Raw genomic sequence first — 27,826 nt, 5'->3', positions numbered from 1 at the left:
TAACACACCTCGACATTTAACGCAGCGCTTTAAGTCAAATGCTTTTAAGTATGTATTCACAGGGGCTCAACTTGACCCCAGTGGACTGTGTTCACAAGAGCACCATCATCATTGTTTTTGCTATTTAAAAGCATGTCTCCTGTACCCCATTGGTGCTTTTAATCATCCGACTATAGCATAAACAGTAGTTTAGCCTGAACACTAGTGTTGCTCTTGAGATCATTGGCCTGCTGCACTAATGGCTATTTACTTTGCAGAGAAAATGAGTAACCAACAAAGTCTATTTTTATCCCGAAATGACCCCCGAGTCAGACCCACTGAGGTGACGGGTGACACATCCGTAACTTTAATCAAACCATTGGGCCTGCAGGCTGCACGCTAGTGCAACAACCTTTGTGTGATTAATTTTCTTTTCCTCTTTCTGTCCTCTTATCGGTTCATGGGACCCAGAGTCACCATAGCATAGCAAATGCCAAGAGAAACTAATGTTGAAATATAAATCCATAGTATGTCTGCAACTAGCTGGGGGTCTGTGCAGTGTGGCATCAGTCGGGTGGGTAATTTATCGTGGGAGCTAAGTGTTTCCATTTGCAGTAAGAGCCACTAAAAACAGCCTCGCTGAAGATTTCTGGGGGGCCTGCTTGTAAAAGTTCTGATGCGGTACGAGCTGGCTTATGGCCTGACAACCTGTTTGGGGAGCTGTATAGATGGACTTTTAATGAATACATAATCCAGTCATCACAAAAAGGAGCCCTCAAACTTGCCAAAGCTGCAGGTCTGGATTGTTGTGTTCTCATACACCTTAAGCAGAAAAATGAAATGTATTTAGAGATTTGGTTTTTCCAAAGAAAATAAACAAGACCTGCAATGAAATTTTTATTGCTACTACTACTACTACTATAAGTATTACTATTGCTATTATTACTGCTGTTAGGGCTATTATCATTTTTATGAAAAAAGCGTGGAAAAAATGTACTGACTTTAAAAATAAAACCATTTCTATGATGATATACTGTATAATAACAGAGTGTAACGTAAACATTTAAATGCATTTCATATACCTGGTGGACACTCCCCCAACACACACTCTTTCCAACACAACACCAACCAAATAAATTATGGTAAATTAATTTTTTTTATTCAATGAAAATTTCATGCTGTGATTGACTGGTAACGAGACCAGGACCAGGTTCTCCTCTTAGGCTCCAGCACCCCCTGTGACTCTGAAGCTGCTAAGAAAATGGATGGATCAATGGATGGAAAACTGACCATCAGCAACCCACTCCTGCCATCTACTGATTCCCATGAGTACACATTAAGGATCATTTTGCTAGAACAATATTTCCGTTTTTCACCATATTATCAGACCCTGTATTCGTGCGTGAATGAGAGAATGCAATCCTACATGAGCACAGAAATCATGATAGATAAGAATATGATCTGACGTACAACTTCTGAGTAATGGCACACAGTGCTTTTAAACACTTTACATTTAATATAGCCCCCCCCCCCCCCCCCCCCCCCCCCAACCCAATTTGTGTTCTGTACAAAATACCGTCTAAAAAGTGCTGCAATATCTAATATCAAATTCTTGTTTACATTTTCATCTTATTCAGTTATAGTTCAGTAAGTAAGAAGAGCTTATTTATGAAGCAGTTTTCAAAGTCAAGCACTCACAATGAACTGTACAGAAAAAAAGAGTAAAATAAATAAGAAAATGATGTACCACACTAGCATAATCAAGTTGAAAACTGTTGAAAACTGTTTCAGTCAATCAGTACATACATTTGTAGTCTGTTAGCTGCACATTGCACTCGATATAAACTGAGCCATTCTCAGGACTTGCGTGTATATCACTATAAGTAATATTATGCAAGTTATATAACATTCATACAAGAAATGCAAACACCTTGGCAGATTTCAGGTAGATTGTAATGTGGGGTTTCTCTTGGAGTTCATTTGAGGCTGATACTACTGTATACAACCACAACCATGTTTAGTTTGGCCGGCTAGCTGTTAACTCTGTCTTGCAGAAATGGGAAAGGTTGGTGAAACAAAAGCCAGAAAACCAAAGTACCAAGGAAAGCATAATGATGTGCAATGGCATATGATATCATCATGCAGCTCAGCATTTGGGAAAGTACCGCATAACCAAAGCACATTTATGATTGTACTAAACTGAAAGAAAGAACATTTCCAAAGAGCAGCTTCATAAACATTGTGTATTTCTATTTTTAAAAATAAAACTCAAATTCAAACCTACAGGTTACCTCATCCCTGCAAAAAATGTTTGTATCTGACCTAAGCAAAAGAGGCAAGGTTATCAAACTGACACGCACAAAAAAGAAGAGGATGTTTGATGTCATCTCATTTTCTGTTTGAGACTACATACACACCGCCTAGTTGGACTCAAGCACCTTCCCTACAGGAATGTTTTCTCCCAGTTCTAACATTAACCAACAGGCCTTATTTCCTGAAACCAGAAACTCCCTCAGCAAAAGGAAACCCAGCAACACCTGCACTAGAAACAGGCTGTCCAGGACGTGAGTCAAAAATCAGGCCATTAGACTCAGACATGGTCTAATAGAGCAGTGGAAGCTAAATTTCTCTAATATTTTATTTATGTATAGTAGATCTGCTCCTCGTCAACAATTACTCATGAAAATAGATGTGTAATACTAAAACACATTTATATAAAAACCCATTAATTTCAAACTATAATTGCTGCATCATTTACACATTGCCAAGCAACACAAAGAAAAGTGCTTCAACTTTAACATAAATATAAAACACTGAAGAGCTGGATGGTTTTTTCTGGGATGATGAATACACCCTTTTCTCTTGCAGTCACATGACTCCATATTTTGGAGTGCAGTGCAACCGACTTGTAGCCCACAAACTTTGGCTGGTTTTTTTTTCCCTGCAGCAGTTGATTGATTGGCCATCAGTGCAGACACGCTCCTTGAATGAGAGCGCTCACCACAGAACTATCAAGTAAACAGATTGGAAGTCAAGGCCAGCAAAATCTCTTGTGTCTTCATACCATCCATTGGGAAAGTAAAGCCGGATCTCGTGTATCTGTGGTCAGACAAGACCGCCACCACTTCCTCGTATTGCTAGGCTGCTTGAAAACCACGCCAGTGTGTGTTCTATTTCCCCTAACCTTTTTTAAGGATTGGAATTCACATAACCATGTGGTATGCTTCTGGAGTTTGGGACTTTCAAAACTCTGTTTATCACAGAAATCAACCAAAAAATGACCCACAGTAAAAACATTCTCACTTGTGCAGAAGAAAGCATAACATCTCACTGAGGCCTTCCTTTTTTTGTTTAGTTTTGAGTGTCACATCTTTCCTGGTGGGCTCTGTTTAATAGAAGTGATAAGTTCATGCTAACTGGGACCAAACTGTTGAATGAGGCTGCCAGTCTTTCAAACCTCTTTATGAAAGACTTCTTCCTGATTCATAATTAATTACTCAGACACTTGCCAAATCAAATGTGGTCTCCTGTTGACATGAAGTAGTCCCCCCTTCTGGTAAAAGCAGTCCAGCTGGGGTGGTCAAACCAATGCCAACAGCCCCGGTGCCAACAGGATGTTATAATATTAGAGGGAATAAAGTGAGCGACTTCCTCACAACAGCATGCACAGCGACCGATACCATAATGAACTGTTTTCAAGTCTTCTGTTACAGTTTGTCACATGTGAGCTGACTGTGAGGGGTGTTTCCCAATTACTTTCTGTTAAGACCTAAAGCCTGGTTAAAACTCATTTCACTGGCCCATTTCACAAGTCCCCACAAATAGTAATCCTATTTTTTCATCTAAAAAAAAGTCAGTCGTATCTCATTCTTTAATGGTCATTTTCTCTCTAGACGCTATATAGGGGAACACTTTTTAGAAGAGATGCAAATTGTGATGAATATAGTTCATGGGTATCATGGAGCAAAACACCCTGAAAAACTACATTTTCAGACGTTTGCCATTTCCCATCATCAGTAGGCTCCAATGTGACATTTTATAGCTAGAAAGAATGACATATACGTTGGTAAATTAGATATGATTAATGCGTTGGTGAAGTGATGTTTTTATAGCAGATTTAATATTACTTTGTTTGTCATTTATTTTTTATTATCAGAAAGCTCCATCTGGTCAGATGGAAAAACAGACAAATGTGGGAGAGTGGATTTGCACAAAAGGAAATGGCTTTTAATGGACAGATGCAAGGTTATCAATGGATTCATCCTAATGCAATTAAGAGGATGTATGTTGTATCACAAGACAACTGATCAGTTTTATTCTCAAAATGATCAACAATATATATATATATATATATATATATATATATTTAAACGTGGCCCTAATACTCCCCAGAGCTTGGACATCAACATCATTGAAGCAGTGTGAGATCGTCTTGAGAGTGAATGGAACAAAAGGCAGCCAGTCTTCAGTTCCTATTTCCCTAAAAAAAAGGGTAACCCAAGACATTTGCACAGCACTATAGCTAATGCCGTCACCCCGAGTGCAACTAACAAGCATGTTGGTGGTTGTGTGGTGGAGAAAAATGATAAAAATGAAACCAGACTCGTTAAACAGTGAACGGAATAATATACAGTAGTACAGTACACATCTTAGTCTGGACAGTATACATTACACTTAGTTCAAGGGGGTGTTATTTGAGGTAATGAGTGTAACAAGAACATGCTGTAACAAGCTGCTTGTCGAAGTAATGTCACCCTGCACTGCTGACAAAAGTACTGAGGGTGAACCAAAACAAAAGACTCAAAGACGCCAAGAGGCCTGCAAAGGGAGACTGCAGTGTGTGATCGTATAATTGAAGCACACGCCTTTGACAAGCACAATGACACAGATTACGGCAACTGTAAGCAGCAGTTTCAAAAAAGAACAAACAAACTACTTGTTTAACTTCAGTTTTATTTACATTATATGCTTTCCAGACCTTGAATGGTGAAAGGAATTCATTCATTGCTTATAATGGTAGTATAGTGCAGACGGTCTTCCCTTGTATTTAGAATGAGCGGTTTAGTTTCATTCGTTGTCACGGTAATTATCACAGGAAAAAGTAAACATTGATAAGATTTTTAAACTAGACATATATTTAAATTAACCTAGTGTCTAATTACACATTCACAGCGACAACAGACTGTTATAACATTACAGAATTACATTGTATGTATCATTTACAGATAATACAGGCTTAGAGGAGAATAGAGGTATATACAATAGATGTGGATCGGTAGTGTTTTCTGTTTAAAGGTCCAAGAACTTGTTGCAAATTTACATTTTTCAGCAATATATTGATATTGATGGAAGATTTTCCCTCGATGTTATGCAAAGCAGCATTATTGGGACATGCAACACTAAAAGGGATACGTGATACACAGAACCTGAGAAAGACAGAGACGGTTATAAAAGGAAATAATGGCAGTCGATTATCAAAGAGAGACCCAACATGCAGCTTGTTTTAAATGAGTTACTGCAGAATGAATGTACAATATATTCTCTTTTCATTTCGGGATGTCTTGTTCTGTACTGCAGATGTGGAGGGTATATACTGCTGCCTGTCTACCCTGAAATCATCTGCTTATTTTTCACCTGCCAACTTCACAGGGAGCGCACGACGTGCACTTGAGATTCCTGCCAGCTCCCACTCAGGTGACATGACTGATCAGTATGAATCACTGGGGCATTAAAATCGATGGGCTCCATCATTGGGTTCCCACTGGTAATATTTTAAATTGGGGTTAACTGGCTACATTTTTTTTCTGTCATGTGCCGATTAGGCTTATATACTAACACCTATTTGCCAGTATTCAGAGGACATCTGTCTTTCAAAATGTTGTGCAGCTGAGAGAATTAAAGCCAAATGCAAAGGCCACAGCTGAAAAATATGCATTCACAGGGAGAGCATTTACTCGTGCTATGGCCAATTAAATGTTTTGACCATTTCCAACAGAGAAGGGCAAATTTAGAATTGATAAGATGCAATTTAGCAAAAAGTTCAAGTTTTCTCATGTAGAAATGTGCACAGCCACATGTTATCTACTTTCTCTAAAACAAACAATTGTGTTCTTTTTAATACCAAAGTGAAAACTTTAAAGATGTCTTGTTTTAAGTGGCCATTGCTGTACTTCCCAAGAATTGGTGGCCATCAAATGCAGCTAAATTAATTTTGAGACTACACACAAGTCCTTGTTGATGTGCGTTTTTCATGGTTCTCAAACTGCATGTGAACAGTAAAAAGGTGTACGGTGTTTTTCTCAGGACACTGAGCCTATGTGCATCTCCTTAAGCGTCAGGACTACAGGAGTCTTTTCATGCGACAGGTGTGCTTCTCTATGTGCATGGTGGCCCGGTCTGTGGAGCTCGTCAGGACATCCAGGGCTTCATCCTGGCGTTCCAGCTCAGTTTCAGCCTCCAAGGCAAGGTTCTTTAGCTGCATGAGCATCTGAAAGCACACCCACACACCACAGCACAATAAAAAGACACAACGTTTTGTGTTAATAAGAAGTAAGGCACATTAAAACAACACCACATATGGAGAGACATAGACATTGGTCCTTTCTAACGCTTAAACCATCTGATTTAAGCGTTAGAAAGGCTTGCTGTTAATTGTGCGCTGATCAGAAAGGAACAATGGAATTCACCACAATAATAGCTGTTATTCATTTTGCAGATGAAACTTGATGACACACAGAGGGGGAAGTCTTGGCTTGATTCTTGGGATCGGTGATATCATACTGGGTTTTTTCCCTCACTTTCAGTGACTTTAAGGGATATCACAACTACATGACCATGATCCAGCAACTACATATGCTGTAGTTGATGGAACAGTTTTAATATATTGTGATGTGCCAAGCAAAGCCTAATAAACACTCACCTCAAACCCTACCACTATGGTTACTTAACTGGTAGTATTTTATGCTACATGATCTGCCTCACGCACGCACGCACGCACGCACGCACGCACGCACGCACGCACGCACGCACGCACACACACACACACACACATTATGTCATTATGTTCTCTGGCTGGTTTATGTGGACATTTCAGCTGAGCACAAAAACAGCTCGAGTTAGCAGTTTGAAAAACAGATAATATGTCAATACACACCAAGGAACAACGATATTCATTCACTCAGGTCTGTGACTTTACAATTTAAACTGAGAGGACATGACTGAATCACACCTTGCAGTTAACATTCACAAGAGCTTCGGTGTGTCATAGAAAAACAGTAAAAATGAACACTTCTTGCCGCTGTTTATATAATGGCTAGGGGACTTAAGTCATGTAGAAACCCTTCAAATCAAACATTTAGGCTAGAGCTAAAAGAAAAAATATATTAGCAAAAAAAAGTCTGAGTGTCTTGTGTATTAGGTGCGGTAACTTTGGGACTGTGCATTAGCAGCACACTCAATTTCATATTCTTACAGCATATTTTTAGCAAGTGGGAATTTCCAACCACAAACAATAATAAAACATACAAATGCTGACACCAAAAAGACTATTTGGCACGGCACTTAGGGCAGGACATGAAACTGAGTACAAGTTATCAGTACCAGTTGGCCCACAGTGATTCTAATCTTGACATGGATTACAGTAAGAGCAGGGTGTGTACAAAAGCATAGCATTAAGGCAAAACTGGCACGCTTTGAAATGTAACCCATTATCAGCCGCAGATAACATGCCATTTAAAGCACAATAGGCTAGCCAGTGATTGGCCTGGTGCTATTATTGCTATGGTGTGCTTGTTTCTTTTTTATATTATTATCCATCCATCAATCTTCTTCTGCTTATCATGAAGAAGGTTGGAGGCAGAGGAGGGGGCTGGAGCCTATCTGTCATGGGGTGAGAGGTCAGGTCAGCAGTTTACTGCAGAGCGAGACAACCGTTCACGCTCATATTCACCTCTACGTACATTTAAGAATCACCAATTGACCGAACATGCAGAGCAGTGGTTAGCACTGTTGCCTCACAGTAAGAAATTCCTGGGTTTCATTCCACTGGCTCGCTGGGGCCTTTCTGTGTGGAGGTTGCAGGTTTTCCCTGTGTACATTAGTTCTTGCCAGGAATGTTGTTAGGTCCTCAGAGATATTATGTTATATACTACTATAAGGCTGCAAGCAAATCTTAAATGGACTGGTTCTTATATAGTGTTGCTTTAATCTACTGGAGCACTCAAAGCGCTTTATACAACTTGCCTCATTCACCCATTCAAACACATTCATATAAGCACTTTTTTCTATCCCTCTATCTATAAAATTCACACTCCAATAAATGCATCCGAGAGCAACTTAGGGTCTTGCCCAAAGATACTTTGGCAAAGTGACCAAACAGCCAACCTTTAGATTAGTAGATGACCTACTCTACCTCCTGAGCTACAGCATGAAGCTATTTGTTAACCCCAACACAGTATTTGTCTATGGTGTCACTGCTGCTGTTGACAAGACATTTGTATGTTGTTGCTTCAGTTTTTGATTTGAGGAGTTGAGGGCGGTAATGATGTCATGAAAAACTTTGAGTTAATATGTTTATGTGTTAATATGTAATGCAAAGCCATCTTTGTCTGCTACATATTTCAATACTGGCACATTTGCACCATTATTAACTGTATTTGCTTGGTTTCTTCTCACTTGTAAATGTTAATATAGTTTTTTTCCTTTACATATAGTAGAGCCTTGTAGACTGAAGTCACTCATTAACTTTGATCATTTAAACATTATATGATAAAACAAAGAGCAACTTTCTGAAAGTTTTACATGAAAAATCCTAGTCTAAGCAACCTGTAATAGTGATTCACACACACATTATAAAAAAATTAAAAAATAAAACTTGCCCAAATCACGGGTCTGAATTTGCGTCACTGTGTAGGTCTTGCCACCACAGACCGTGTCTGTAACAGCATTCAGCGCTGTGAGGTTCTGAATGGAAAGACATTGTAGGTTCTGACCAAATAACTAACCGTGTTTCTTTTCCTCTCTTAAAACCAGGATGGACATTGGTTTGTGGTCTCACCAAATAACATTTTAAACATACAGGATGAAAAATAAAATAAAAAATCATTATGGTGAATTGTGGTTTGGACTGGAAACATCAAAATACGTGTTGCTGAGACTCTGGGATTATTTACAATAGCAGCTACCCCTATTTGAATCAATCCGTTCCCGGAGCACACACGGCTTTTCATTTGTGTTACTTGTCTTGTGAATACAAATATGAAACATTTTAAGGCCACGGTAGTGTAGTCATAAATTTGGGAGTCCAGCTTTTCTCACCTGTTTGAGTTCCTGGGCCTCAGCCTGACTGACAGATGGCTGGAAGACATGCACCTGCAACTGGGACAGCTCTCCAGCGGGGACCTCCAGTGGGAGCTCTGTCTCTTGGCACGTCTGCAGTAAACCTGACTCCATGGGTGGAGATGGTGAAAAAGTGCAGAGTACATATGTTGTTTATGAGGAAACCAGACAGTAAACTCAGAGTACAGCAACTGAGGCAATCAGGGTGAAGTGACTCATCAAAATACATTTCTGTCAAGGAGACACCAATAACCATGATGAAATGTTTTTACATGTGGCTGCACACTTATAAATACACAGAGGTGGAAATGCAGACCTTTACTGCCACTTAGTGGTCAAATCTATACCAGGCATGGAAACCACTGTGGAATAAGAGTGTCTTTATTTATTTTTTGATGTGTTCCTTACCTTCAGTCCAGCTTTTCCCTTCTGTGTCACGTGGCGATGAAACTGGAGTTGTCTTAAAATCTGTGTATTCGCTTGTGAACTCTATCTTCTTTTTGTACTGCATCTCTAACACGGACAAAGCCTCTGGCATCTTGGCGGACAGGAGCCTGTAACATATGTCTGGCTTCCCGATGAAACGCTGCCTGACGGTAATCTCATAGGGGCTGTGCACCCTGATTTCATCAATTTCATTTCGCTCAAATCTGTGAAGGAGCTGGCAGTTTGTGTTTCGCACCTCCAGCGAGGACACTAGCACCGACAAACATCCTGGCTTCAAGTCTGATTCTCCACCTTTGGACAGCACTGCTGGGATGCTTGTGATTAACTTATTTCTGCTGGAGCCCCTGGCTGCTGAAGAAGAAGCAGTAGCTGCAGCTCTCGCAGCATCATCGGCCTTTGCATCCTGCTGGGTCTTCCAGGGGAGTTTACCAAAAGGCCACCAGGAAGGAGACTCCAGCTCTGACAGAAGTCTGTAATACAGAGGCAGGAGGAACTGATGTTAGTCATAAATTAGGCCTTGTTATAGTTAGCCAAGCAATATAAACAAGACATGTGCAAAACTTCAATAACTAAAAATATCTTAAGATACTTGTCAGCCACGCCCAAGTCAGAGTCAATCTTCTCCAGGCCCTGCATCATATTGTCAAACTGCTCTCCCTGATGGCCAAGGACTCTGCCAGTGTCCTCCAATCTTTTCTGGGCCCCTGCCACCAGGCTGATCAGCTCTCTTCCCTTCGAAGGCTGAGCCTCAGCCCGCTGGGCTTCTGAGCTGGGAGAGAGAAGCCGCTCTCTCCAGAAATGCTCTAACACATTATAAACCACCACCCTGTTGGGCTTAAGGGAACCAAACCAATGTTTCACGTTGCCTTCTTCAAGTACTGTGAGAGTGCTGAAGATGAAACTAGATGACTCCATCTTGATCTCCACGATCCTCGAGAGACGGAAGCTTGCAAGACTCTCCTTGCTCTGGTTGGAGACGAAGCACACCGTGGTTCTGGTGAGAGAGAGGGTTCCGTTTTCCCACCGTTTCTCACTGTTGATGTAATAGGAGCCTGGCCAGCTGTGGATGGGAACGTCCCGGCTCATTGTGATGGAAGGAGATAAGACAGGTTCACCTGTCTGGGGGACAAATAGGTATCAGTTTAACATGCACATAGGTACTGCTGCAGGTTAAGATGAAATTACATCAGAAGCACTTTGTACTGAGTGATCTACGAGTCGTGATGAAGAACATACTTTCTTTTGAGTGTAATCCAGACAGCAAGATGAGCTCAGTCGAGGCGTTCACACTGGCAGCTTCAGCTCTCTAGCCAGCTGACCGCATTACGCGTGCGTCATTATAATGTTATAACCCTTTTAACGTGTTTTATATCCTCTCGGTGCAATTAAACCCACACCACATTAATCGTCAACACCGGGCTGGGCATTACGTTACCTCGTAGTCCTCTCAGTAACTCGGCTGTTTGTTGCGGAAGTGACGTCACGCTCGAGCACGGCAGTATTTACCGTCCGACTTGGGGGGGAAAAAAACTTGCTGTCAAAAAAAAGAAGCACTATTGCGAAAATGTCTGGCGAAAAATAATGAAAGCGGCGGCGGTTTCGGCGCTTTCCAAGCGATACGAAAAACATAACGTTAATATAAATGTATTAAATATATATATGTATGTGACGTGACAAAATATAAATAGCAACGGTTTTATATGTGCGTCGTTCAGGAGTCCCAACATGCGCTAATGTGTAGCGGCTTGTCATAGTGGAAAATTGCGTTTTTCTTAGCTTAGTATCTTTTTCTAGCTTAACCAGATTTTCAAATGTGGCAGAAACGTGAGAATACGTACGCGGTGTAATGGCGAGTTAATCTTCCAGTTAGCTTTTCCCCCTCACAGTTCCCCCGCTGTCCAAACCCTGACAGCTGAGCTTGCTAAATAGCTAGCCGTGGGCTTGTTTACCATCATGGACAGGGAGGCGTACCGTAACTGCAGCAGCCTGGTCAAAATACCAAGGCAGTCATATGAACAGTTTTGGTCTTCGCATTTTGTAGATTACATTGACAAGGAGCTTAGCTATTCCAAGTTTTTCAAGAAATATCTGCTCCCCAATCACCCTTGTATGTTTTCAAGGAGATTCACAGAGGAGTGGAAGTGTAGGAAACAGTGGGTGACTGAGGATGGGAAACCTAATTTCCAGAAATTGCTGCAAGAGTTTGGTAAAACAAACATGCATTACTGTGTAAATGTCTGCAAAGATAATCTGTGATAATTCTTAATAACTGTTACTGTTTCAATCACAGATGAGACTCCAGTCCCTGTTGCAAACTGCAATGCGAAGGAGTACAATGCCAACCCCAAACAAGTCATGCCTTTTAAAGAATTTATACACTACTGGAGGGAATACATCTTGAATGGACACTCATCACCCAAAGGATGCCTCTATCTTAAAGACTGGCACATGTCAAGGTATCACAGTAATATTAATCCAAAGAAAAATGTTTACACCATTGTATGAAAAATATGTAACTATCCTTTGTAAATTTCTCCACAGGGACTTTCCAGAACATAATGTTTACACCACACCAGTGTTCTTTACTTCTGACTGGCTCAATGAATACTGGGACACCCTCGAAGTGGATGACTACCGATTTGTCTACATGGGACCTAAAGGGTCATGGTATGAAAACATTATTTCAAAAAAACCAAACAAAACATAAGCTTATATAAAATGTTTCATGATCTGACCCAGTGCACTTCCTTGTTACCAGGACACCATTCCACTCTGATGTGTTCCGTTCATACAGTTGGTCTGCAAACATCTGTGGCAGGAAGAAGTGGCTCTTGTATCCTCCAGGTCAGGAGGAGTTTTTACGAGACACTCACGGCAACCTCCCTTATGATGTTACGTCAGCTGAACTTCGAGACAGAGGCCTTTTTCCACACGCTGAAGAAGCCTGCCAACCTCTTGAAATCATTCAGGAGGCAGGAGAAATCATTTTTGTGCCTAGTGGTTGGCATCATCAAGTTTATAACCTGGTAAGAGCTGTAGAGGGATATCTACTGGTGATCTAGAGGAAAATGGTCTGCCAAGTATTATAAAAGACAAGTTGCATTTCTTACTATGAGAAGTGTTCTGTTAGACTGAATGTAAACACCAGCCACAATGTTAGGTACACGTGTTCAGCTGCTCGTTAACACAATTATCTAACTCAGTGCATTAAGGCATGTAGACATGGTCAAAATGACCTGCTGAAGTTCATATTGAGTATCAGAATTAGGGAAAAAGGCCATTTAAGTGGTTTTGAATGTGATTGTTTGTGCCATACCGGCTGGTCTTAGTATTTTAGAAACTTTTCCCAGCTTAGAGAATGCTCTGAAAAACAGAAAATATCCAGTGAGCGACAGTTCTCGATGAGGTAGCAGCAATTCAATTAACCACTCGTTAGAAACAAGTTTTGCAAGAATAGCACTTCTGAACTTAAAACATGTCAGACAGGGCTACAGCAACAGAACACCATGCCTGGCTACTCCTTTGAGCTAAGAACCCTCAAAGCGGCCCGTGTGCGCAAAAGAAAACACAACGCACACACAACGCGCTCTGTTCAGACCCAGACCAAACAGTATTGTTTGACTGATGGCCCTTAATATAAAGACTTGTTTCGGACTTTACGTTTCCCAATTTTGCTTTAAGTTATGAAGTTATTTTGTTGTTTGCATATGGCCTAATAATTATCCTTATTGCTGTTTTAGAGAGGAGCGGTGCTTCAAAGGATAGTTGCAGATTGCTGTCAGAATCTGCAGATTATGCAGTACAAATAAAATGTTCACGTTTCTCCACCGTTGTCTTCCCAACAGTTTCACTGGATGGCCAGGAAGCGTTCTTGGGCGCTTCTCTGGCGCTGACAATTGGTGTCTGTCTTGTATCAGTGACGTAAAAGACGGATTTAATGCGACATGACCATTCAAACAGCAGTCGCTTTCTAAAACATCAGATATGTATTGGATTCAGTACCACATACGAAAATATTGGATTTGTGCTGTTCACACAGTCATACCATGATCGGATATGGGTCGCATAGGGTCAAAAAGTCAGATTTGATGCGCTTTCGCGTGCAGTGTGAACATACCCTAATAGTCTAATGGACTGGATTACTTACTACGTACTAGATGACAAGAGCCCTAATAATGTTTTTTCAAATTAGGTTTTAAACAAAATTCATGTTTTGTTTAACATTACACACATTTACAGACACACTCATGTTTCAATACAGCAGCTCTGGTTTATCTCCTCCAGTCAACATATCTTTCATAAATTTAAACCTTGTGTATATTTTTTGGTAGAAATATGGCTTTTTGCAGGAAATGATGACATCACAGTTACTCTAAGTTGTATAACACTGCGTTTTATTTATCACCAGTTTGACATATTAAAACATTCTGTTTCATACAGGAGGACACCATCTCTATTAATCATAACTGGCTAAATGGCTGCAACATTGACATCATGTGGCAGTTTCTTCAGACTGAACTGTCATCTGTTCAAAAAGAGATAAATGAGTGGAGAAACACGATGGACTCGTGGCATCAGCACTGCCAGGTACAATGCATGGAAATTTTCAGTCATGTCATTTAAATGTGCTTCTGCTCTGATCATAATAGCAATTGCTTGGTGCGTTTCATTTTAGGTAATTATGAAGGCTTGCTCCGGTATCAATTATGGAGAATTTGCCTCATTTTTGAAAATCATTGCCAACAACAGAATGGCTTTCCTTAACGCTTGTTCCTCTGGGGATTCCTCCGATTACTCACGTCATCTCTCAGAGATTCTCACCACGTTGGGACCTTACCACGCGGCCTTTGACCTACAAAGAGTAGCTCATATAATCGAATGCCTCCTGTGCAATGAAGACTTTAAGCGACTCGATCACTCAACATTGACTCTGCAGCCAGAAACAATGTTACAGCAAATTCGTGACACCATACAGTCCACAAGAGGGCAGCATCTCCTTTATCAGGAGTAATGTGTTCGGCCTCTCACCATTGTTATCGACTGGAAATAGCTTGAATGAAAAGTGCCCGTTTGCAAAAGTGCAAAAAAAAAAAAGGATGATACATCTGTTACTGCATCTTTGGGTTGAGTTGAACTGGAATCTCAAATATTGTTTGTGAATGTCTTGCATTTGTTTTTGCACTGACAGATTAAACACATTAAATATCTGAGTTTTCTCTTTTAAATATTTATTGAATAATCACCAACACTATTTGTGTCCAGTATGAACAGAGCTGTGATAAATCTATGATAGTTCAGTGGTAAATAATACTTAAGCAAAAAATCAAAAACACACAAACTTGGGCTTTATTGCAAAAAAATAAAATAAAAAATACCCAAACATGGACCAGTGCCACACAGCTGTTAAGCAATGACAGTGTAACATACTGTACTTGAGGGTTATGTCCATGAGAAGTCTGTCAGATGTGATGCATGTCATTTTTAGGGAGCTTTAAAACATTCCCTTCAGTTACATTTCGCATCTTCAGGCCACCAGTCTGGCACGGAGGCTTCGAGTGTCACTGTAGTGTCGTCAGAAGATCTGAGCGTCAACACCTCTTTGGCGTGCGCCATGCGGATCAGACTTAGGCCCAGTTCTCCTGTCCCTGCTCTGTGCTTCCCAGCTGGCTTGCCTGACTGGGTTAACAGTGCCGTTCCTTCCTCGAGGTGTTCCACTGGAGATGACAAGCGTACTGGCATCAGGCGTTTTCGAATCACACCAGTGTGATGAGTCCTGGCTGTGAGTTCCTGGCCAATGTAACAGCCCTTGCTAAAGCTGATACCCTGCATGTAGACAAGATTGGACTCTAGTGGTAATGCAACCCCAGGAGGAAGGTCTTTGACTCCCTCAGGTAGACCTAGACAACAAAAACAGCAAAGGACACAAACATGCGTCATAAAATAAGAGTACTTTTTCAGACAAATAAATGCTTCTCAGAACCACCCCCTCCTCCTTTTGTCTGTGCTTGTCTGTCTCTTTGTTAGCAGTCTAGCATCCACAGCTTTCAAGATATCATGTTTAAATTTTGTGTGATGGTAGATTCCAATGCCACCTCGAGCCGATTTTAACTTTGGTGAGAATACAGTAAAGGTCACACCAAAAACTTCATATTACCCACAATTTTTTTATAGATCATTGTAAAACTTCGCAACAATATTCCAGGTCTTGGGGGACACTGAGGTTGGCTAAGCATTTGACCTCGACCTTCATTTCTCATAGCCCAAGGTCAAAGTTGACCTAGAAAAGAAATTGGAAATAAAAAACCCCATAGAGTATAACATATCATATGAAAGTGCATGGAGAGAGCTGCACGATACTTTTTTTCAATACAACACCCTATGACCTCACAACAAAAATCACACACTGCATGAATTTATCTTCATCTCAGGATCTAGCTAGCAGGTTTTTTTTTCCTGGAGCCTATCCCAGCTACGGTAGGGCGAGAGGCAATAACTAAGTAAGTAAAATGTCTTTATATAGCGCTTCTTAAAACAGGAAGTTTTTTCAAAGTGCTTCACATGGGAATAAAAGCATATCAAACAAAACAATAAACACTATAAATAGGGTATAATAGCATATCCAATAAAACAGTTTGCTACACGTGGCAGATCTGTCGCAAGCCTAACACAGAGAGACACAACTATTAACACTCATGGGCAATTTAGAATGGCCAATTAAACTAAACCCACTAACTGCATGTCTGGACTGTGGGAGGAAGCTGGAGTACCCAGAGAGAACCCAGGCAAACACGGGGAGAACAAAACTCCACACAGAAAGGCCCTGGCCAGGTGGTGGAATTGAACTCAGGACGTTCTTGCTGTGAGGCTAATCACCATGCCACCGTGCTGCCCATACGGGTAAATCTTATTTTTGTCCTTATCTGGCTAAAGATAATAGAGCATATTGTATTAAAAGCAACCTGTCCTCCCACTGTTATAAAAACACCCCCCCCCCCCCCCTCCCAAAAAAAAAAAAAAAAAAAAATTCAGAGCTTTAGTAAAGCCCTTGCCCTTCGGAATAAGTTGCTCTCTCTCTCCGGGTGTTCTTGTTTGTCTTTGTTCAAAGCTGGTGTCATACCTATGGCATAGCGATGTCTGTGATAGTCTTCAGTATCTCCTTTCTGACAGGACGCAATGACTTTGAGAGGATCAACATCACTCTGTAGCACAAATCTCCAGCCCATTTGCTGAGTTCTTGGATCAGCCTCCCATGCCAGAGCTTTATCAGGGGAAGAAAGCTCAGGCTTACTGAACTCTTGACCTGGCTTGTTTTGCTGGGACAGCACAGCCCACACAGAGAGCTCTGAACAAGGGCTAATGTTGACTTTTCTGCGGAGGTTGTATACTTTCAAGTGTTTCAAGATGGAGTCCTTAATTGTGTTGTCACACTCCAGGAAAACACCGTATCCTCCTTCTGTTTCTTTTAATCTGAAAGCAAATATAACTGGATGAGTGACTCAGAAGAATGCAAAACAACATGAAAGCAAACACACGCAGATGTTTTCACTTATTTTGGTTGGGTGACCTTTGGTGGAACTTTGATGGAGCATCTGTGGTCACCCACTGTGTCTTACAGATAGGAGGGCTAATAATTCTCTCCTTATGAGAATGTAATTTTTAACAGGATTTGCTGTAACATCAAATACTGTCAAACAGAGCAAGGAGTTTTTAAACACAGCTTTACAAAGTACTACAAAGACTAGTAAAAATGCTGTTTAGATATCAAGATGAGTTATGAGTAGTGAGAACTGCAACAACTGCAACTTTTCAAAACTGGGGATATTTACAACCAGGTGTACAAGAATATCATCTTAAATAGTTTAAGGTATAGAAAACGTGGTTCACCCAACAATGTACATCAAAACTAAAAGAACATTGATCATGTGTCAGTCACTAAAAATTTGAGATGCTAATATTGCAAAATGTCTTTTTGCAGTTTATTAGAGAAGTTATATTCTATAATTTAGATGTACTCAAGTACAGCATACATGACAAACGCTTTTTAATATAGAATTTTAAAAATGGTTTCTACTTCAACCATCAACATTAGTCGTTTTTGCTTTTTAAAGTTTTATTAACATTATTTTTAGTAACAGTAAAAAATAGGCAAGTGATAAAGAAGAGCTGTTGTTGTTCCCGTGCTGAATTTTACAGCTTATTAAATAAGGGTTTGTCAGCCTGAGCTCGTTTTCTGTCATACAATTTGGTTTTTTCCGGGGTTTAAAAAATAGAAGGAAAAAGAAAATAAGCTTATGTCGGCCAGTGTGACGCCTCGGGGGAAAAAAACGCCTTTACGTAAGCAGTAAGCAGACACACCCTCTTGATAACGCGTTTACTGAATGCACTTATAAGCGTTTGAACAGTGCTCTAAGTTTGCTCTTACCTGTACAATATGATGTCATATAGTGTCCTTCCTTGCACGTTTAGCATGTGTGCGTATAAAGCTCTGTGTTCAGGCTCATCCAGCACCGCCATGTCATTGGTTATAATACCTTGGAGAAACGCGCTCGTGTCTTGTCCCTGAATTTTCAGCAGGCTCCTGTGCGGAAGGTAATAGCACACAAATTGCCCCTGGGAGTGTTTAGGATTACCGGTGTCCTGGCTGTACCTCCTGACACGGATCCCAGCTGGAGCTAACACACTTGAGAGAAGGGTTACACACAAACCTCCGGGTTTTTTCCTGGCGTAAACACCGAGCCCGGAGGCGGACGCCAGCACTCCCCGAGCAAAGCACAAAACCCCCATGATGTACAGTGGCACGGGAGTGTACTGAGTCGTAAAAAGACTGCCTACTCCACTAAAAACGACAGTGGACAGCTAAATACCAAGGATATCACAGCGTACTCTGCACAAACAGCTCCATTTTGAAATCCCACAATGCATTGCTCGATAGCACGTGTGTGTCAGTGAGCGATATTTGTTCCCGTCGTTTTCTCGTGAGGTATGGGACGCTTATTGATAGAATAAAAGCTCTCCTACTATCTCTTTATAAATAGTTATCAGATTGTAAAACATAAAAACGACACACAGAACAGCAAAGCAGCAAAAATCAAAGTTATTAAAGTTGCTTGTTTGCGAGTTTTTTGCATATTCCTCAGTAATGATATCATTTTCAAATTTTGAGTGATAGGTAGACAACAAGAACAGCTCGAGCTGATTTAATTTTGTCAAACGTCTCACCAAATGTAAAAATAATCAGTAAAAACTTTGTATTACACACATTTTTTTTATTACAATCTTCAAACTTCACAAAGGCCTTGAGGGACATGAGTACCTAGGTTGGCTAAATATATGACAGATAGTGCTCAAGGTCAAAATCGACTTTGAAAATAAAATGTAAAGAAACCATATTGAGTAATATAGCATATGAAAGGGCATGGAGAGAGCTGTACAACCCTCTGTAGAATGACACCATAACAGGCTGATACCAGTTTGTAATAAAAACATCAAAGTTTTAGTCTAGGCCAGGGGTGTTGAACTCCAGGCCTCGAGGGCCGGTGTCCTGCAGGTTTTAGATCTCACTCTGGGTCAACACACCTGAATCAAGTGATCAGTTCATTACCAGCCTCTGGAGAACTTCAAGACATGTTGAGGAGGTAATTTAGCCATTTAAATCACCTGTGTTGGATCAAGGACACATCTAAAAACCTGCAGGACACCGGCCCTCGAGGCCTGGATTTCGACACCTGTGGTCTAGGCCTTGGCCTTCAGGGGGAGTAACGCTCTGTGAATGTTCTTGTTTTAATACTATCGTGGTGCTGTGAATCTGTAAGTCAGCGGAGTAGCCAGCTCCCACATTGTGATGTTGATCTTTCATTAGCTGTGATTTTATAAGACAACAGATTAAAATAATTAAATGTAGGGCAACTAATATTATTTGGGCAAATGGAATGAGAGATAGTCTGAAAATTTCCTATATGTACCTTAATAGATGCATATGCACAGTCTGTAGAGCTTAAGGTTTGGCATTGATTACATAAAAAGGAGAAATAGCCTTTATTTTATTTGAATGCAGTTTGCCCAGATTAATATGAGCACAAATAGAAATGAAACTATGTCAGTAAGTAAGTGAATATACTCATTTATTTACTTAAGTAAGAATATCTAAAAGCTAAACAAACAAACAAAAAAGGTATCTCTTCAGCTTAGGTTTAAAAAGGTTCAGAGTCGATGCTTGTCTGAGGTCACTTGGGAGAAATTCCAAAGTCCTGGTGCAATGACAGCAAAGGTATGACCCCATTTTAAGATAAGGCTCAACCAGCAGATGGTCAGAAGTGATTGAGAAGGACCTGCAGTAACATCCTAACTTTCTTCAATGCTCTAATTTTTAGTCAGACTTCAATAAAAAAAACAACTTTAAAACGTTTGCACTTTTAGAAACACTTTCTTTATTAGCACAGAGTGACAAAAGCAGAGTGCTGCTGTAAAGACAGAAATCTGAGGTTTCAAACAAGTTTATCTTTGTTTCATAAATAAAATACTTGAACAGTCTTTTAAGGTTTGAGGCACTTTGTTGTATGAAAACAGCGAAGGCAGGATTAACCATTATTATGAAAGCAATTATAGAAACAGAAAAAAGGTAATAATCTCATTTAACATGCCAAGACTTAGGAGCTTATTGAATAGCTAAGGACAGGATTTGTACTATAGCCTATGTCTATGCTGTATGTTCCCAGCTGCAAAGCATGCATCATCTGCTTCAGATTGCATAAAATCAGTATTTAGTCTATTTTCTATTTACTTACCTCTTTCTGTTCAAATGTGACACTGCAAGGCTTTGGGACACATTGATTGGCGATGACACTAAAAAGATTTAAAGCTTTCAGTGTCAAACAGTTATATGTATATAATTTTACATTTAATTTTCTTGAGGGGACACTCATCCATACTACATCCAGAAATACTTCTAATTTTAAACATGCATCTTTCTAATAATAATAACATTCATCATTCTTCAGAATGAGCCATTGTGCATGTGTACAGTGTCTTAGACTGCATTTTCAGGTTTAGATCCACTTGTGTCCTTTCAAAGTAAAATTTCTTCAAATCAGTCATGGTAATTCGCTTGAAGCAGTCTGTTTATGCTTTGACATTTTAATTGGAAGTAGATGAATAAACTGAGCAAGCATTTGTTAGCCTATAACCAAAATCTATTGCAAGAACAATATGACACGCTACAGTAACAAAGAAGATTTATGATACTGGAGTTAATAATTCCTTCGTGTTTATTTTCTATTCCCCCAAATTGTCTTCCTACTTTGTACTTCTTTAAAATAGTGAGACTGAAATTTCACTTGTTATCGTCCAAAGTTGTATCTCACACAAACACATCCTCCACCTGGGTCACTTTGAAATTCTGGGGACTTGATAGTTTTCACTGTTATCTACTAAAGGAAATTTATCACTAGATCCAGACAGAAGTCTTCCCATTTTTTACAATGGATGCAGCCTTCTCTGTGGCTGACTTGGGTCTTGCTCCTTGTTTCTCTTGGACTGTATTAACTCGATTCTGCTCAGCCATAGTGCCTCCCGACACAGGACTACTGGTTCTGGAGGTTTGTTGGTTGTTTTTGGTTTGGTAGGTTTGAAAAGCCATATCAAGCTGCTCTTGTGCAACCCGTAGATGCCGGTGCAGACTTGCAAGATCAGAGGGGATATTCTCATCTGGGCTGGTGCACTGCTGCTCCTGGGCCACATTGGCCATATTCTGCTCATGTGTGATGAGGCTGTTGGGGATCCTGCTAGGCTTTTCTGTCTTCATCACAAGATTGTACCCTGGAGGGGACGCTGGGATGTTACGGGAGAATGGGTAGCCGTATGACATCCGCTGGCCACGGTTCCTCTTCATGCGAAGAGTATCCCGAAAAGTGCCAATCCCCAAGTGAAGCATCTCACAGACATTTAGCACGAGACAAAGACAGCTTACCACATACATAATTAGGAGGAAGATTGTTTTTTCTGTGGGCCTGGAGATGAAACAGTCCACTCTGTGTGGGCAGGGCACCCTGTTGCATACATACGAAGGATTAACTCGAAAACCATAAAGGAGGTACTGTCCAGCAAGGAAAGCAATTTCAAAAATAGCTCTTGACATGAGTTGGAGGACATAGATTCTCATCAGGCCTTCTTGCATTATTTTTCTGCGGCCATCGTATTTTGGTGGGTCTTTGCTAGTACTGCTTACTGGTTCAGGTTTGGCCTCCTGCACCTCCAGTGTATCCTCATAGATCATTGGCTCCGCATCGTCATCTTCCTCCTCCTCTAAGACTTCCTGCAGATGGTGGCTCTCTCTCCATCTCAAGTGAGGAGGTGGCTTTTTGCGAAGTCTTTGCTGCTTCCTGCGCTCCTCCTCTGAACTTCGGGCAATCTTGTGGATGGCATAACCCATGTACATGACAGAGGGAGTGGAGATCATGATGATCTGGAAGACCCAGAAGCGAACATGCGAGAGGGGAGCGAATGCGTCATAGCATACGTTGTCACAGCCTGGTTGCTTGGTGTTGCAGGTGAACTTGGTCTGCTCGTCCGAGTAGATGGACTCACCTCCGACTGCTGTGAGCACAATGCGAAAGATGATGAGCACAGTCAGCCACACTTTCCCCACGAAGGTGGAGTGGTTGTGGATCTCTTCCAGGAGGCGAGTGAGAAAGCTCCAGCTCATGTTGCTCTAAGAAGCTTTTCAACTAGAATCTGTTAAAAAGAAAATAAGATAAGTAATAATTAAATGTAAGTAAGGAACTATTCAAGAGATGTTTTGGACTGATGATGTGAACATTTTACATTTTAGCAAACTGTCATTTAGAACTGTAATGAACTCGAGTCTTTGACTAATCAACCCATTGTATTCATTGTGTGGTGTTCTCTAACTAAAATGGTTTTAAGTGACAATTAAATTAATTTTTTTTTACTCTGTATAAAGATACAATTACCAAAAATATACCAAAATATTATTAAAAAAACCCCGCAGCTTTTTAGATCCCAGGAAGACGATGACAAGAAAACAAACCCAGAAGTAATTTACAGTCCCTGAACAGCAAAGCATCTGAGTTTCCTTAAACTTAAGACCAAATTATAGTCTTAAAATATTTTCTGTTAGTGAAGTTTTTGCTGAAAAGTGTGGCGTCATTTTTCAAGAGAAAGGCAATTATTGCAAATTAATTTTAATTTTATAATGAAGGTGTTTCACTGATTTTGTTGCTATCTCAGACTTAAACAGTCACTTTGCAAGCATACTTGCCGAAACATACAGTGTGGACCTGTGACCAGCTCACTTGGCTACTTCTTTTTGTAAAGGCTATTTCTCTTTTCAAGTGATTGCACAGCCACAAATAAACAAAGGCTTGTGTTGATGCATAGGGTAAAGTCATTAGGACATCCTGGAATAGTTTTTGACATGGTTGAAATAGTACAAAATAGCTCAGGGAAGATTAAAAGACAAAAAGAAAGCATTCCATCAGCCAAACAAACAAACGCGCCATCAATCATTTGATTAGACAGAACAAAACCGATTGCTACAAGAAAAGAACTCGAGCCAGTTCGGAAACCAAAGAGCGCCTCTTCAGAAACATACTGCAAGCTTTGTTTTAAAACTCCACGCCAATGATCCTACACAGAAATGAGATCTCACAGTGTCATACTCTTCTCATAGCCTGCATCACAACTGACTCAGTGAGGCAACTGTAATGGAGGGAAACAGCGTAGTACTTCTGTCCCTTCATTCATGGTTCACGGTGATCTCATGAATGCAACACTGCATTCCCTGGCGTGTGATGTGCCATCTCTGCTGCCATCTGAGAGAACAGGAGAGGCTTGTTGCTCTGCCACGAGGCCTCCCCTGCAGATCCAGCACTGCTGACGCTGGGGAGGGCTACGGCGTCATGGAGGCAGATGGCACCTATGGTGGGCAGTTCACTTCTGCCCCAGGATGGCATGACAGAAGGGCTGTTTCATGTAGGATGCAATGAATTTGCTGTGTAGCTTAACATCAACCTTATTCGTATAACAACTCCTATACATTTACACTCGCTGCTGATGTGTTTTGAAAACCGTTTTAGAAAATTTTATATAAGTTTTGTGCAGTTTTGTTTGTATTGCAGAGCTGCAGCAATTTCAGCCCAATGAGCCCCTTGAGCTTTAAATGTCTGTAGAACCTGATAGATTTTCTTAGGTTATTTTTTAGGATTAATATAAATTGGCCTACATTAGTAGTAGAGTAACTATTCTTATTAATTACATGTAAAAATTAAGGTTGGATATTTAATTTAATTTAATTTAATGCTGTAATATTTTTCCAAATCATTAAAAAGAGGAAGAGCTGCCATGTTTTTTGTCAAATGTCCCAGAATCTGTTTATTGTGTAAATAACAGGGAGGTATTTAGTGAAGCAGTTAGAGGTAGTTATATAGGACATTACACAAAATATTTAAAATGTGTGGTTTATGCATCTTGACAATAATGTTTTACATAAAACCATATTATGAATGGGAACTCTGGCTAAATTAGAGTAGTATCGTAAAATATTTTTAGTGACGAGCTTCCTCTTGGATTGGGACATATTTTTTGCACTGTACAATATAAAACAACTGCTACACATTTTTCCATTTAGTTGCTTTGCATATGTCAGAGTGTTTGATATTTGAAAGACTGCTGCAGTAGTGTCAAAATGTCTTTCAGCAAGGTTTTTTTTTTCTGAAACACGTCCACGCAAACACATCCATGCTGCCATGATGCAAGTCTGTAGTTGAAAAAATACTAAAATATCTAGTTGGTTTAGACTAGAGAAGAAAGTCGGCTAGAAACAACTCACCTGGAAAAGTTGCACATGTTTCCCCCATCCTGAAGGTCTCCTTTGCCCTCTCTAGATATCCCCTCCACAGTCTGATCCATGGAATACCACTTCCATCCTAATGTCCTGGCCTTCTCCGTCTTACTGATCACTTCCAGAATCACAAAAAAATAAGAAAAATGACTAAACCTGTTGAACTGGAATTTCTTTTCATCCCGTTTTTCCACTCTGTTAAGAAGTGAAGTCTCGCCGCTGTGAATGCCTCACATTCTAGCCTGTGTCTGGTTTCTATTACACCAGCCTCCTGCCCAAGAAGGAAGTATAAAAAAAACAGAGAGGCAGAGAAGAAAAAATCCTCCTCTGGCAACTGACCCTCATCCAAGGGTTCAGACTTGAGGATATGGTACTGCAGATTGAAACGAACACCCAGCTGAGGGAGGACGTTAATCTCAACACAGTCAACCTCCCCCCAACGCTCGTGTGCAACATTTGTAACACAGATGATGGAAGTATCGCTCTCTCTCTCTTTCTCTACTTTTTCTCACTTTGTCATCGTCTTTATCACGTTCTGTTTCCGACAACATACAATAAGCACCTCAGCTTCTAGCACCTTTATATTTTAATGACTGATAAACACTTTTAGTTCTCTCAAAAGATCATTTAAGACATCACTACATTTTCCTCTATCCCACTCTTTCTGTCACATACAAGCATATCAACAAAAAATAAATGCAGACAGGCAACCTCTCTATTATCAATTACATAACAGTTTACAGTGGGTGACGGTCATGAAAAAACAACTTTGGGGAGGCCAGTAAGTGTAAGGACAGCAGTGTCACTGAGATATAAGCCACCTTGCCTCAATACAGATCCGCTAGAATGTAACCAGCAGGTATGCTCAGTTATATCAAGTGTCATAATATTTAGATCTTCTGTCCAGGCAGATGGCCAGATAGAAGCAGTGGACAGGTCGCAGTCATTGCTGCGGCTACACGTCTTTTCCCAACTTGGTGTTTATACTTAAAGCTTTCACCTTGGTCTGTGAAGTGCAGCGGCATACATTGTTACTAAAGAGACGTAATGGCCTTTATTTTATCATGATAAAAAGACTTGTGCTATATGAACAGAAATCTCACACACATACACGTGCATTACATTAATTGCTTCAGAAATGAAACACCAAAATACAGATGATGAAGTGATTCATGGAAGATTAGAAGTAAGAATTCTTCCATCAAGTTTTGGAAGAGATTTAAACTCGACTACTTTTAATAGAAGACAGATAAACTGGTTAGTGTCTGGCTTGCATTAATGAAATGTGCCTGGTCATTGTCACGTTGGCCATATTATTATAAAGTTACTTTCACCAGATCCCCAATAACTCTTTAATTATGATCTGTGTACAGCTATAAAGCAGAGAATAACGTTCAACAACATCAGCAAGTCCACCATCAATCAAATCACAGTTTCAACTCAGAAATGATGCAAAATTCTTGATCTCCAGTGTCTTTAAACACTGTTGCAATATTATGAACGCAGGAAGCCAACAAAAATAAATGCCCAGATTAAAACAATAGCAGTAAAAAAGAAGTCTGCATTAAAATCTCATTCTTTTTGAGTCATTTGTGGTCTTAATAAATCTTTGAGTGCTAGCCATCTGGGCCTGTAGGAGCCTTCCTCCAGAGGCCTCGCCTTCAAGGCTCGCCTCTCCATTTGACTGAGGAGATGCGGTGTAGCAAGCACCACTGGTGCAGCAGTGAGGAAAAGAAGATAGGGGATGCTTCTGGAATGGTTTGAGCATTTGGCGTTTGGACATGTGCTTTCCCTAAGGGACCATTAAGCACGTGCTTTTAAGTTGTAACGCACTGCTCTCCCTCTAAAGTCCTTCCATCATCCAGAAGACGCAGATGGTCCAGTGAAGATAGCTAAGAAGTGAACATTTGTGTGACTTGAAATTGAAGTCAGTTAGAGTTTATGTTCCTCAACAGTTGTATAAATTGCTCACTGTTGATGTGAACTGCATTTATCACTCTGGTATCATAACATTCTGAGCAAAGGAAGCACTCAGAATATTAGAAGAGATTAATATGCAGATGTATTCAGTCAAGATATTAGAACCATTATCTACTAAAACACCTTATGTAATCAAAAATATATGCCTGAGTATTACCTTTTTCATTTTATTTATAAATAACTGTTTGCAGGATTACTGGTTTTACAGCAGAAGATTAAGAAAAAATTGACATGATATGAAAATTGATAGTGGCAGTGACAAACAATAAAAACTCAGCTTTTGCGTGCATTTAAATGCATGAGATGCACAAAGTTACTGAATAAAAACAACCCATAGAGTCAACCCATTGGCTGTTTAGCTTTGGATACACAGTCATTGTGTCCTTGGACAAGTCAGACTGTTCTAGCTTTGGGAAACTGAAGTTCATGTTGATAAGTATTGATTGGACTGCCCTGAGCCAGGAAAATATTACAGTATTCCCCTGTAAGACATTGTTTGACTTTGCTGTTGTTACAAGGACTGGCCACATGTAACAGCCAAAAGAGGGTGTTTAATATTCATTAAGGTTATATTTATTGTTATATGTTAAACAGATCACTTAAAATAAAGAGAAAGACACTGGAATGTCTCATGAATTTACCAGATTAAAAAAAGGTTTTAAAAATACACTGAATTGAATACTCACTATATAAACCATTTCATAACCATTTTCATAGCCCCTGGTTCATGTATACTGTATACTTATACTTCATGCATCAGTATTCCAACCAAATAAATGTAAGTTTTGAGTCGCAGACGGTTACGTCTTAAGAGGTCACTGCAAGCTTTTAAGTTTTGTGGACTAGTGACTGCTGAATGATGCAGCATGGAGGAGCGAACATCTCAACAACTGTCCTTGGACGCCGCTGATGACATCACAACAGGTTTATCCGCATGTATTTACTGAACAAAGTTGATGCGAGTAGACTGGGGGCTGTGAAGGTCTGTGTTTATGTAACAGATCGAGCTCCACCATGTGACTTGGATGTGTCCCACCCTCTGGGAGAAAAGAGTGACACAAGACACCCGAGCAAAAACATGCAACTTGGCTCTTGGACTCCTCCTCTCTGATCCTCTGCTACCACTATCATTAAACTACTCTTACCAGGCTGTGAAGGGCTGTCCCACAGGCAGCCTGAGAGTGGTGGCAGTCCCATCGCATTTGTTCATTTTTCTCCCAGTTTCTC

The 27,826-nt window shown here is 40.3% G+C and overlaps 4 protein-coding genes across 7 annotated transcripts; 1 reads left to right on the top strand and 3 right to left on the bottom strand.

Annotated features, from left to right (window-relative positions):
* Nucleotides 1–4,915: 4,915 nt before the first annotated feature.
* Nucleotides 4,916–11,697, bottom strand: snap47 (synaptosome associated protein 47). 4 transcript variants are annotated; one of them, XM_085388694.1, is made up of 5 exons: nucleotides 11,601–11,697; nucleotides 10,352–10,877; nucleotides 9,724–10,232; nucleotides 9,295–9,419; nucleotides 4,916–6,466 (listed from the first exon to the last, which is right to left on the bottom strand). In XM_085388694.1, exons 2-5 carry the CDS (start codon nucleotides 10,846–10,848, stop codon nucleotides 6,320–6,322), a joined length of 1,278 nt encoding a protein of 425 aa, XP_085244820.1. In that variant the 5' UTR covers nucleotides 10,849–10,877; nucleotides 11,601–11,697; the 3' UTR covers nucleotides 4,916–6,319. The 4 variants fall into 4 exon arrangements, with proteins under 4 accessions (XP_085244820.1, XP_085244817.1, XP_085244818.1 ...); XM_085388691.1 differs by lacking the exon at nucleotides 11,601–11,697 and adding an exon at nucleotides 10,999–11,273 and having other exon boundaries at nucleotides 10,352–10,881; XM_085388692.1 differs by lacking the exon at nucleotides 11,601–11,697 and adding an exon at nucleotides 10,999–11,273.
* On the top strand, nucleotides 11,285–14,773 carry jmjd4 (jumonji domain containing 4). Its single transcript, XM_085388690.1, has 6 exons — nucleotides 11,285–11,968; nucleotides 12,053–12,218; nucleotides 12,304–12,429; nucleotides 12,521–12,788; nucleotides 14,203–14,349; nucleotides 14,438–14,773. Exons 1-6 carry the CDS (start codon nucleotides 11,716–11,718, stop codon nucleotides 14,771–14,773), a joined length of 1,296 nt encoding a protein of 431 aa, XP_085244816.1. The 5' UTR covers nucleotides 11,285–11,715.
* iba57 (iron-sulfur cluster assembly factor IBA57) lies at nucleotides 14,651–18,676 on the bottom strand. Its single transcript, XM_085388696.1, has 3 exons — nucleotides 18,185–18,676; nucleotides 16,880–17,229; nucleotides 14,651–15,659 (listed from the first exon to the last, which is right to left on the bottom strand). Exons 1-3 carry the CDS (start codon nucleotides 18,544–18,546, stop codon nucleotides 15,268–15,270), a joined length of 1,104 nt encoding a protein of 367 aa, XP_085244822.1. The 5' UTR covers nucleotides 18,547–18,676; the 3' UTR covers nucleotides 14,651–15,267.
* Nucleotides 18,677–20,205: 1,529 nt separating this feature from the next.
* gjc2 (gap junction protein gamma 2) lies at nucleotides 20,206–24,945 on the bottom strand. The gene is made up of 2 exons (XM_085389739.1): nucleotides 24,608–24,945; nucleotides 20,206–22,491 (listed from the first exon to the last, which is right to left on the bottom strand). Exon 2 carries the CDS (start codon nucleotides 22,460–22,462, stop codon nucleotides 21,206–21,208), a length of 1,257 nt encoding a protein of 418 aa, XP_085245865.1. The 5' UTR covers nucleotides 22,463–22,491; nucleotides 24,608–24,945; the 3' UTR covers nucleotides 20,206–21,205.
* Between the last annotated feature and the right edge of the window lie 2,881 nt (nucleotides 24,946–27,826).

Source organism: Rhamphochromis longiceps, linkage group LG18 (genome assembly GCF_057381845.1).
Source record: "Rhamphochromis longiceps isolate RC_006_pf linkage group LG18, R_longiceps_female_GT1.1, whole genome shotgun sequence".
Taxonomy (NCBI): Eukaryota; Metazoa; Chordata; class Actinopteri; order Cichliformes; family Cichlidae; genus Rhamphochromis; species Rhamphochromis longiceps.
The sequence above is the reverse complement of the archived record's forward strand: the minus strand, read 5'-3'. Positions and strand labels throughout refer to the sequence as shown.

What these genes read in the sequence shown, in the direction of transcription:
- snap47 (XM_085388694.1), bottom strand. Translation starts at nt 10,848, where the DNA reads ATGAGCCGGGACGTTCCCATCCACAGCTGGCCAGGCTCCTATTACATC. An exon ending in GACTTGGGCGTGGCTGACAA is followed by an intron (nt 10,233 to 10,351) that starts GTATCTTAAGAT and finishes TCTGTATTACAG; the next exon opens with ACTTCTGTCAGAGCTGGAGT. An exon ending in AGGGAAAAGCTGGACTGAAG is followed by an intron (nt 9,420 to 9,723) that starts GTAAGGAACACA and finishes CCATGGAGTCAG; the next exon opens with GTTTACTGCAGACGTGCCAA.
- jmjd4 (XM_085388690.1), top strand. Translation starts at nt 11,716, where the DNA reads ATGGACAGGGAGGCGTACCGTAACTGCAGCAGCCTGGTCAAAATACCA. An exon ending in AAAGACTGGCACATGTCAAG is followed by an intron (nt 12,219 to 12,303) that starts GTATCACAGTAA and finishes ATTTCTCCACAG; the next exon opens with GGACTTTCCAGAACATAATG. An exon ending in ATCATCAAGTTTATAACCTG is followed by an intron (nt 12,789 to 14,202) that starts GTAAGAGCTGTA and finishes TGTTTCATACAG; the next exon opens with GAGGACACCATCTCTATTAA.
- iba57 (XM_085388696.1), bottom strand. Translation starts at nt 18,546, where the DNA reads ATGGGGGTTTTGTGCTTTGCTCGGGGAGTGCTGGCGTCCGCCTCCGGG. An exon ending in TATGACATCATATTGTACAG is followed by an intron (nt 17,230 to 18,184) that starts GTAAGAGCAAAC and finishes ATTTGCTTTCAG; the next exon opens with ATTAAAAGAAACAGAAGGAG. An exon ending in CAGACATCGCTATGCCATAG is followed by an intron (nt 15,660 to 16,879) that starts GTATGACACCAG and finishes TTTGTTGTCTAG; the next exon opens with GTCTACCTGAGGGAGTCAAA.
- gjc2 (XM_085389739.1), bottom strand. Translation starts at nt 22,462, where the DNA reads ATGAGCTGGAGCTTTCTCACTCGCCTCCTGGAAGAGATCCACAACCAC.